Here is an 11,029-nt window from a genome sequence, read left to right as displayed (position 1 = left end):
TGAGGGCAAAACGCCCATAACGTGTTGAGCACAGTGCCTGGCGCATAGCGAGTGCTTAGTTAAGTAAGTGTCAGACCCACTGGGAATGCGGGGTGGTTTGGGCAGAGGTGGGGGGGGCGGTGCCCCATGGCAGGAGGGGCTGAGGCCTGGCTCCTAGGCTCATGCCTCCCTCCCTCCAGACCCCAACTCCGGAGTCCGTCCTGACCACGATCCGGGATGAGCCAGAGGTGCCCGTGAGCGGGGGGCCCAGCGGGGACTTTGAGCTGCCGGAGGAAGAGACCACACAGCCAGACACAGCCAATGAGGTGGTGGCTGTGGGCGGGGCTGCGGCCAAGCCGTCACCTCCACCTGGGACGCTGCCCAAGGGTGCTGGCCCAGGCCCCAGCCTCCTGGACAATGCCATCGACCCAGGCAGCTCAGCTGCTCAGCTGCCTCAGAAGAGCATCCTAGAGCGGAAGGAGGTGCTCGTAGGTGAGGCTTGGGGCCTGGGAGGAGCCCAGAGCGAGGCAGCTGGTCGGGCCTCAGTTTGGATGTCTAGGGGCCCGAGAAGAGGTCAGGGCATGGGGTTTCTAGGAGCCTAGTCTCCTAGGAAGGGAAAGCTGGGGACTCAACCCCCAGACCCTCCTTTTGTTTCCTCCTCTGACCTTCCCCTGTCCCAGGGTCTGACCCTGCCTCCATATCCTCCTTCCGGCGAGGTCTGTGAAGGCCAGCCAGCGCTGCCCGTGTGAGAATTGGCCACCCCGCGCCTCAGATTCAAGGCTCTGAGCCCCCTCCCCGCCCGGGGCCCTCTGCCCTCTCCCCAGGTTCTGAGCTGGTCCCTAGCTTGTCTTTAGCCCTTGACCTCTGCCTTCTTCCTCCGCAGCTGTGATTGTAGGCGGGGTGGTGGGCGCCCTGTTCGCGGCCTTCCTGGTCACGCTGCTCATCTACCGCATGAAGAAGAAGGATGAGGGCAGCTACACACTGGAGGAGCCCAAGCAGGCCAGCGTCACGTACCAGAAGCCTGACAAGCAGGAGGAATTCTACGCCTAGCAGAGCCTAGTGGAGCCACAGTGCCTCCCGTAGCCTCAGCGTCACCCCTCCGCCTAGCCCCCGGCCCGGCCCCACCAGCCCTGGCCTGGGACTGGGCCTGGGAGGGAGTCTGGCCGCGGTTCATCTCTGCCCGCCCTCCCAGGGTCTGCCCAGACAGCCAGCCTCACGCAGATCTTACCTGAGGGACAGGGGGCACTGCCATCTGCCCTAGACTGTGCCCTTACCAGCTCATCTCGTGTCCCCCCGCCCTCCCCACAATCAGCCTGGGGCTTCAGGACCTCGTGTCGGCCGGACAGGAGGAAGGAAGCTCCGGATTGGCTGGGAGAAGAAAGGGTGGGGCTTGAGATGGGCTCCAGGCCCCAACCTGGCCCCCACCAAGGGCCAGCTGAAATCTCGTTTCGGAGGCGGAGAGGCACGCAGGCTGGTTTCCAGGACGAGCGTTTGGCCAGCTCCGCCCTCGACATCATCGAGACACTGCGGCCTCTCGCTACCGTCCCGGGGCCCCTCTCTGCCCGGGAGAGACGGTACCTCTCGTCACCAGCCTGTTTGGCCCTGGCCTCTCTGGGGTGGTGGGGCCATTCTCCCCTGGCCCCTGCCCAGTGCCCACCTACCACAGGCCTCACCTCATCCCAGCGTGCCCCTAAGGAATCGACTTGCTGAGAGTGCTCTGGCAGCCCCTGGTGAGGAGGGGCTGGGCTGCCTGGGCCTCCCTCCCTCTTGCAGGCGGACTCTGCACGGACACCATCTCCCACACGGTCACGCATGACATCACACACGAAGGCGACGACGCTCAACGACAAAACCTTGCGCGGTCCCGCTCACCCAGCCGGTGCAGACCTGTCACAGACATGCTTCCAAAGATGCTTATTCTCACGTGTTTCTCACCCCGCGGCCCCCCCGCCCCCCGCCCCCCCCCCAATGCTCACAACAATGCAAGGCACTAGTCGTCGTCCCCTGATGGTGGTGACAGTGTGGCCTGCCCCTCCCTCTGTCCCCCTCCCCCCATGCACACTGTGGCACCAGGCAGGCTGTCCCCAGCTCCCGGGCTCACCGGAGAGGGTGGAGTCAGGCTGGAACAGTCAGCCCATATTGGGTCCCCAGAGTTGCCCTGCCAACACTCATCCCCTCACCACGACGCCAGCACCAACCACGCGGCCGCCGCCCCCAGCATGTCAGATACGATCCCACGTGGAGGTCCAGTCTCCCCCCTGCACAGCCCCGTGCTTGTGCTGCAGGGGAACCGGCGGGCTCTTGCTTGCCTCTCCTGAAATAAAGTGGGGGGGGGGGGATGCTGCCACAACCCACCCCCCGCCAGGGCATTGTACATCGTGGGGCCTGCTCCCCTCCCCTCCCCTCTGTAGCTCGCCGAGGAGTGAGTTCGGGGCCAGTCCCCCGCGAGCTAGGAGCCTTGCTGAGGAAGGCAGGCTGGTTCCTGGAAATGTGGAGGGGGTTTGGGTCACCCAGGACCACAAGGCCTGGGCGGGGAGGGGTGTGCGGCCTGGCTCCCGGTCTCCCTGTACCCTCTCCTGCTCTGAGCTAGGGGCTGACGCTGCCTCCCAGGACACAAGTCTCCAAAGTGCCTGCGAGGGTGGGCCCTGTCGCCTGGGCCTCCTGCACCCTCCCCGCGGCCTCACCAGGCCCACCTCGGTCCCGCCCTGGGGCCCTCCCCGTGGACACCTGCCCGCTCGCTGGCCAGACAAGCTGATGGTTCTTGAAGCAGCCCAGCCAGACACACTGCCCCAGGCCGGGAGCTGAGAGCAGGTGGGGCTGGGGGCGGGGCGGGGGGGGGGGGGCGCGTCCCAGGCCCCGGCCCACCTCCCCCTTCTGTGTTACCCTTGCGAGGGGGCCGCTTCTGTAGATATTTTAAATGTGGGGTCACAAATCTCCTTGGGGGAGGAGGGTGTGCTTGGTGGGGGCTCCTGAGGACACGGGATGTGGTCTGAGTTGGGGTTGGCTGGTGCTCACCCCCCCCCCCAACCTTCAGCCCAGATTAAAGTCAGGATCCCAGCTTTTATTTCTGTTCCCTTTTCTAGACTCCCTGGCAGCAGATTTCTGCAGGGTGAGGGGGGTGGGGGGTGCCCGAGGCATTGAGAGCAAGGGTCCAGGGAACTCCCACACCCTGTCTTTTCTACCATCCTGCTTCCGGGCTGGGGCTTTGTCTTTCGGACTCAGTGTCCCCCCGGGCAGGGCCTGGAGGCCTGTGAGGAGCCCAGCCGGTCCCAAACTTTGCGATGGGCAGGAGTGAGGGGACGCACCCTGGGCCTGTGATTTGTTGAAGGTGAGGCGACCTGGCCTCAGTCATCCCTGGAGGGTGGAAGGGCGAGGGGAGGAGGGACTGATGTCCCAGCAGCTCCCTGGTGGGCTGCCGTGGGGGGCCAGCAGCTCTGGTGACCAGGCCTGGGCAGGCCAAGGCTGAGAAGCCAGGGAGCATGGAGGAGAGGGGACGTGAGCCCAGGGATGGTGGGCCTGGGGTAGGAGACCCCTGCATGGGCCACATGTGGCCCATGGTGGGGCAGGGCCTGGCAAGGACGGAGGAGCTGGGCTTGGTCTGGCTGGAGTGGGCTTGGAGTGGCCCCCCGCAGGGGTCCAGTCTGGTCCCAGCAGGCCTGACTCCCCACGTAGGGCTGGCTTCTAACTTGGGACTTGGGGCTTTGCCTCCTGGCACACGGGCCTCTTCTCTCTGTCCTTAGCGTTTGAGAGAAGGGGCCAAGGGCCTCGTTCATGGAGCCCTGGACCTGAGCCCAAGGCCCAGGCTTTATCCTCGTGGAACAACACAGTCTGACTGGCCCAAGTTCATTCCGGCCAGCCCGGCTGGGGCAGGGCAGTCCAGGAGAGAGGTCGGTTAAAAGGATGAGCTGGGGCTCTCCTCCGTGCAATGTGGGTGCGGGGCTCTTTGCCTGGGCACGAGGTGTGATGCAAGCAGGGCCTGGGCAGATGGGTCCCCAGACACACCAGTGTGCTTAGGGAGGGTGTCCCGCAAGGCCCTGGCATTTCCTAGAAGCCGGGCAGATTCCAAAGGGGAGGGGGCTTGTGTGGCCAGAGAACCTCCCTGAGGCCTCAGCTGCCAGGGAGGGTGGCTGGGGCCTCGGGAGGTGGGGTTCGGGCCCTCGCTCCAGCTGTGACTTCTAGAACCCAGGTTCTGTCTCCCTAAGGGGCCACAGGGGCATACCTCTCCTGAAAGGTGCGTCCCCTTCAGCCCTGGAGGGGGCTGGGTGGCAACCAGGGCTGGGTGAGGCAGGTCTGCGGTCCGTGGCTTGGGGTGCTCAGGCCAGATCCCCACCAGGGCTGGCAAAGCCATCTGTCCAGGCCTCCAGGCTGGGGCCCTGGGCGCAGGAAGCAAACCTATCTTGGCCTCTCCGGTGGGGCGGGAGTGGCTACCACCTCCTGGGCTCTCCTGGATTTCTCCTGACAGCCACCACCCTGGACTTGCTTCCTCAGGCCTCCTGCCTGTAAATAGAAGCCCACGAACTGTACAGATTTATGGAGATGCCAAGACTGGGTCCTGGAGTTGCCATCTAAGGGCTGATGGGTCCAGCATCGCCCCCCCCCCCCCCCCGGTGCCCACCCGGCAGCTTAGTGCACAGCGTGGCAAATACGTGTAAATACTTTTCGTAGGCAGTGTGGCTCCAGAGAGCCCCCTGAAGACAGTGTCCCTCCCGTGCGTCCTTTCTCCTGTACAGAACCCTTCGCGTACCTGGCCTGGGGTGGGTGGGAGTTTGTCCTTCCCTCCCCCAAGCCTCCCCTGCCCTTTCTCTCCCCCCCCCCCCCCAATAACCTGTTTATTAACCATACCTGTCCTGAGTTCACGGCCAAATCTCTAAATAAGGAAAAGCGGAGGGAAAAGACTGGAAAAAGAGACCCAGGTGCCTGTCCCCCCCCCCTCCCCCCCCGCCACCGGGGGTACTCACCTGTCCCAGCCTTGTGAAGGAGCTGTTTGGTTGTTTTGTTTTTGTTTTCTGTTTGGTTGTTCTTTCTTTTTTTTTTTTTTTTAACACTTCCCGTGCTGTGCCCATTTATAAGAGGAAATAAAATTAAGCTGAAATGATACAGTGTGGCCTGGGTGTGAGATAAACAAGGAGGCTTTGGAGGAGGGGCGGCTCGTGGTCCCCCCTGCCCCGTCAGCCACTTTACCCTTCAGAAGAAATTGAGAACCAAGCAAGGAAAATTGACCGGCAGCCTCTCGCGGGAACCATTATGGTAAAAGCGACCGTTGGTGGAGAATGTTCAGGAAACCACGAAGCCGACTGTGGTAAGGCCGCCTGGGGGCTGCGGTTGGGCCGGGGCCAGTCTGTGGTGGCGTTGGGGGCCCTGTGGTCCCCCCCCCTCCCCCCCCCTGCCCAGGGGGAAAGAACTGGTTTCAGGCCACAAAGGGAGAATGTTGGGACCACAGGACATCAGAATCAGACTGACTAAGGCCGGATGGCTTTGGGGTCGGGAGGCCTGATTTCAAGCCCAGGTAACATTTCCCAGCTGTGAGTCTGGAGAGGCCACTTCTGGGCTCGCGGAGCCTCGATTTTCTCATCTGCGAAACGGGATGACGGTGACCGCCCGCTAAATGGAATGTGGTAAGGATTCCACGAGGAAGACTAGTGCTCCGTGCTAGAACAGAGCAGAACCTCAGGAGAAGCGGTTTTCCCTGACCTGGCACCACAGGCTGACCCCTAGGGTCACAGGGTCATAGAGCCGGGAGGGCCTCGGGCCAGCCCCCAGCCCTGGGCCCTTTGGTGCAGAAGTCCTTGTGCCTACCCCTGCCGGCGTACCTCTTGTGACAGGGCTTTGGTGTATCCTGGGGACCAGTAGGTCACTCTACCTGTTGAGAAATCCTTTCATTTTTAGCCAAAATTGGCCTCTCCAGTGTTTCTCTTCTCTGGGGGCACACCAGGCTCTGCCCTCTTGCCCCGGGATGGCCCCTAGGCGTGAGTGTCACGGTCGTGAACTTCCCTCCTCCAAGGGAAGCCTCTCCACGTGTCCGGCAAGCATTTCCTGCAGGAATTTATTTCTCTTAAGACGTGATACTCACACCGGGTCACCGTGTTTCCGGGGTGGGTTGCCGTCTAAGGCCTGCGGATCCGTTCCTTCCTCCCTGTCTTCACCGAAGTTTCTTAAGTGCCTGCTCTGAAACTGGGGGATGAGGTGTCACCAGCACAGACCCAGCCCCTGCCCCACAGGGCACGTACGGTCTCCTGGGGAGACAGGCTATAACCAGAGGCCCGTGACCGTGTAATGACTCCAGCCTGGGGGTGGGGGTGTCTTTTCTCCTCAGCCACCCCCTCCACCCCCACCCACCTCACTGCCAGACAGTTCTGGGACGGAGCTCCCGGGCCTGGGTCCTCGCTGTGGGACCTCAGGCCACTGGTCCCCTGACAGCCCTGGACCACACAGCTGTAAAAGGGTTCGAGAAGGGACCAGTCCGGCGCTACGTCGAGGTTTGTGACAGAACCGGACCCCAGTTCAGAGCCTGCTGTGACGTAAGGGGTTGGCCTGCCACCACTCAAGGCCCAGCTCTTGACACGGCCTCTCCTCCAGGAAGCTTCTGGAAGGTCTTTGCATCCTCTTTCTGAATCCCTACAGCCTAGAGCTGTCTCCCCACCTGCAGGGCCCCCTTCACCTTCTCTGATACCCTCTGGTACCTTCTGGTACCTTCTGGTACCCTCTGGTACCACCTTCTCTTGTACCCTCAGCCAGAGGCGTGGGGACAACATGCTTCTGGGGTCAAGTGGACCCAGCTGTGCACTTGGGCACAATGTTCTCCCTCTCAGAGCCTGTTTATTCACATGCAAGTGTGGGCGATAAGGCGGGTATTTGGAGACTATGGTGGAAATTAACTGAGGTAATATATAGAAAACAATAAGGGACGCCTGGATGACTCGGTTGGTTAAGTGATTTCGGCTCCGGGCACGATCTCACGGTCTGTGAGTTCAAGCCCCGCCCGCGTCGGGTTCTGTGCTGACAGCTTGGAGCCTGGAGCCTGTTTGGGATTTTCTCTCTCTCTCTCTCCCCCTCCCCCACTCATGCTCTGTCTCTCTCAAAAATAAATAGAAACATTTAAAAAATTAAAAAAAGAAAACAATTAGCATGACAGCTGAGTTCCAGCCCTTCTGTGGCTTTGGTCTTTCACTTACTTTAAATGTTTACTTATTTTTATTCTGAGAGAGAGAGAGAGAGAGAGAGTACAAGCAGGGGAGGGGCAGAGAGAGAGGAAGAGAGAGAATCCTTGGAGCCCGACACGGGGCTTGATCTCACAAAGGGTGACACCATGATCTGAGCCGAAATCAAGAGTGAGAGGCTCAAACGACTGAGTCACCCAGACGCCCCTGGGGCTTCGGTCTTTTACAGGCAAACCTTTATGCCAATCCCAGCTCTGCTCGCTGACTAGCTGTGCGACCTCGGGCGGCTTATTCAAACCCAGGGCTCAGTTTCCTTGCCTGTAAAATGGGGACAATATTAGTACCTGCCCTATGCGTCCGGTGCTTTGAACCGTGCCTGGCTTAGGGCAGGGGCTCTACAGCTGGGGGCTGTTTTCTCGCCCTGTTGCTGTCATATTATCGTTGTTATGATTTGCAGGGCCCAGCATGCTGCCTACTGAATGAGGAAATGACCCAGAACCTGGGTAGAAATCCAAACGTCAGCGTCAGCGCTGGTGTGAACGATGGCTTGGGCTGGGCCCGGCGACGCCCTGGGTCGGTGCCCGGGAATCATACACAGGGGCCTCGCAGATGGGCACGTGGGCACACAGGAGCTGCTGGGAGGTGTCGAGTTTCTCTCCGGGCCCCTTGGCTCAGGGATGGGCGACAGGCAGAGGGGGAAGGAGGAGGAAGCTCGGCTTCCAGGCCACCCACCCTGTCTCCGCCGACCCGCAGGGGGGCAGACGGAGGGGCCAGGCTTACGGCCCCCAGAGCTTCGAGTCTTCTAGCCTTCTCTGCACTTGGGGAGGACAGAGGCTGGACCTGGCGTGGGAGCGGGGGAGGGGATTAGGGCCAGGGAGCAGATTGCCAAAGCGCTGGGGTGAGACACCGTGCGGGGTGCCCTGATGGGGGGAGGGCGGTGGGCACTTCTCCCCTCACCTCATTACAGCCTGGGGCAGGTCTGGCCTCCTGGCCGGTGGAAATTGAGGCTCAGAGAGTTCGAGAAACCTGAGGCCAGAGAGCTATGTAAGAGTGGAGTGGGAGCCAAACCTGGGTCTCCTCCTGGTGTCAAAATTCAGTTTTACCCTTTCATTTCCTTCCTCTACTGATAGCTGCTGTGCGAGCACGGACAGGTTCCTAAGCTTCTCTGAACCTCAGCGAGGCCGTCAGAGAAACAGAGGCCGCGGCGTAGGGACAGACTCAAAAGATATGTTAACGCAGGACATATTTGCTGGGCGCTTTCTCGTGGTCAGTGCCCATTCACAGACGCTCCCTGCTTTCATCCTGGGAGACCCCGATTGCCCCCCACCCCTCACAGATAGAGACGGCGAGCCTGTGAGCAAAGCCCCACACTGCGGGGGCACTTCTAAAGGACAGATGACCCAGTTTTTTCAATTAAGTTCTTACACATTCTTGCAAGATGAAGAGGTAATTTACAGGTAAGCTTAAAAGGCTTGTTAGCTAATCAACGTGGGAACTTGATTCAGATCCCGATTCAAACAGATTCTAAAAAAACAAACAACAAAAAACAAACAAAAAAACCCCACAAAACTCCAAGCTAATTATGAGGCAGGTGGAAATCTGACCTATGAATGAATAGTTGTTGTAAAAGGATCATCGTCCGTGTTCCTAGATGTGACAGTGGTCCTATGATTATGTGTGTTTTTTCTTTAAAGCATCCTTATCCTTATGTAGACTGGAATATTTGCAGGTAAAACGATAGGATGCTTGTGACGGGCTCACGGCAAGCGGAGGGAGGAGGGCGCGGGTGGGCAAGCAGAGGGGGCGACGTGAGATTTAGGCTGGTAATTGGAGAAGCTGAAGGATGGGCACATGGGGGTTCATTATATTATTCTATCGACCTGAAGTTTAAATTTTGAATTCTTCATTCAAAGATGTTAAAAAAAAAAAAAAAGAAAAAGAAATTGATCGCCGGGGGCATGAGGTCTTGCCAGGGTCTCACGCCAGCAAAGGCAAAGCTAGGTCTTCTGACTCCGGGCCCCGGGCCCCTGCCTGCCCTACACCCCCTCCGCGTCCCCTGCCCCGACCGGGGGCTTCTGCAATGTCACATCTCCCCTGCTTTGTGTGGCCAGCACCTTCACCGGCCTTGTCCCCTCCCCTGCCACGGACGCTGACTCCCGCGAACTTCTCTGATGGAAGAACTCCCATGGAATAGTGACGACGGACGTGGCGGTGGCCTACCCTCCTCTAGAGGTGTCAGCCTCTTGCCAGAAGAAGGAACAGACACCGCCCTTCCCACGCGGGCGGCGGGTCACGGCTTTCCGGGGGATCTTTGGCCTTGTTCGCTGTTCGCGCCAGTCCCGTGAGGTGGGCTGGCTGGGGGTTACTCCTCCCACTTTGAAGGACATTGGGTTGGGTCATTTCTCTCCATCTACAAGGCTCTGGCCAAGTCTAGACCTTTGTCACGTCTTGCTGGGAATACCGAAGTAGGCTCTGAGTAGGCTGCAAGGTCAAGGCACTGGCTTTGGCATGAACGGCTGGGGGTCATCCCCCGGCCTTGGCCAGTTCTTCCCCGGGCTGTCCTGGGGCAAGCCACTTTGCCCCCTGACTTTGGCTTCCTGCTCTGTATAATGGGCACAGTGGAAACCACTAAAGGGGTTTGTGGAGATCCGGAGGGCAGGCAGAGCCATGTGCCCAGCACGATGCCCAGCACACAGCAGGTGCCCACCAGCAACAGGGGTGGTCTTCCCAGGAACAGCACTCACCACGGACTGCATGGACCGCACTCACAACATCCTAAGCACTTTAAAATTTAAAAAAAAAATTTTTTTTTATTTTTATTTTTAGAGAGAGTGTGAGTGGGGGAGAAGGACAGAGGAAGAGAGAGAGAGAATCTTAAGCAGGTTCCATGATCTGTGCAGAGCCTGACGCAGGGCTCGATCCCATGACCCTGAGATCATGACCTGAGTTGAAATCAAGAGCCAGACAGCCGACTGAGCCACCCAGGCACCCCCTAAGTGCTTTTTTTTTAAATTTTTTTTTCAACGTTTTTATTTATTTTTGGGACAGAGAGAGACAGAGCATGAACGGGGGAGGAGCAGAGAGAGAGGGAGACACAGAATCGGAAACAGGCTCCAGGCTCTGAGCCATCAGCCCAGAGCCTGATGCGGGGCTCGAACTCACGGACCGCGAGATCGTGACCTGGCTGAAGTCGGACGCTTAACCGACTGCGCCACCCAGGCGCCCCAACCTAAGTGCTTTTTAATACACGTGCATTTAGAACAGAGCCCGGCACATGGTCAGTACTATATAGGTGTTTATTTAAAATAGCATCGTTTTTGACATATGAGCCCATTTTCTGCTATGGACTGAATCGTCTCCCCCACAATCCATATTTTGAAGCCTTAACCCCCGATGTGACTGTATTTAGAGACAGGGCTTCTAAGGAAGTAATAAAGGTTAAGTGAGGTCATAAGACTGGGGCCCTGAGACACTAACCCAATAGGATTAGTGTCTTTACCTTGTAAGACACATGAGAGCGTTTGAGCACTCTCTCTGTGTGAGCACAGAGGAAGGCCATGTGAGGACACAGCAAGGCAGGAAGAGGGCTCTCAGTAGAAGCCGGCTGTGTGGCCACCCTCCTCTCAGAGCGCCAGCCCCCCGGACTCTGAGGGAACAAACGTCCCTTGTCTAAGACAGTAAACCCAGTCTGTCGGATTTCATTATGGCAGCCTCAGCGGAGTGATATATTTAATCTTTACGAAAATCATGAGACGTGGTAGGTACTCATTACTTTCATGCTTACAGATGGGGAAACTGAGGCCTATAGACTCCAAGAAGACTGAGGGCGTAGGTAATAAAACTGTACAGGCGACCTTGACTCCCCCGCTCTCCCAGCAAACTCCTATGGGTCC

The 11,029-nt window shown here is 58.9% G+C and overlaps 1 protein-coding gene across 1 annotated transcript in view; it reads left to right on the top strand.

Annotated features, from left to right (window-relative positions):
• Positions 1-3,043, top strand: part of SDC3 (syndecan 3) — a 33,514-nt gene extending 30,471 nt beyond the window's left edge. The window contains exons 4-5 of the mRNA XM_045476416.1: positions 180-471; positions 863-3,043. Of these exons, the coding sequence (XP_045332372.1) occupies positions 180-471; positions 863-1,029 (459 nt within the window). The 3' untranslated portion in view covers positions 1,030-3,043. The remainder of the gene's footprint in view (positions 1-179; positions 472-862) is intronic.
• The last annotated feature ends 7,986 nt before the right edge of the window (positions 3,044-11,029 follow it).

This window comes from Leopardus geoffroyi, chromosome C1 (assembly GCF_018350155.1).
Source record: "Leopardus geoffroyi isolate Oge1 chromosome C1, O.geoffroyi_Oge1_pat1.0, whole genome shotgun sequence".
Classification (NCBI taxonomy): domain Eukaryota; kingdom Metazoa; phylum Chordata; class Mammalia; order Carnivora; family Felidae; genus Leopardus; species Leopardus geoffroyi.
This window is presented reverse-complemented; position numbering and strand designations above follow the sequence as displayed.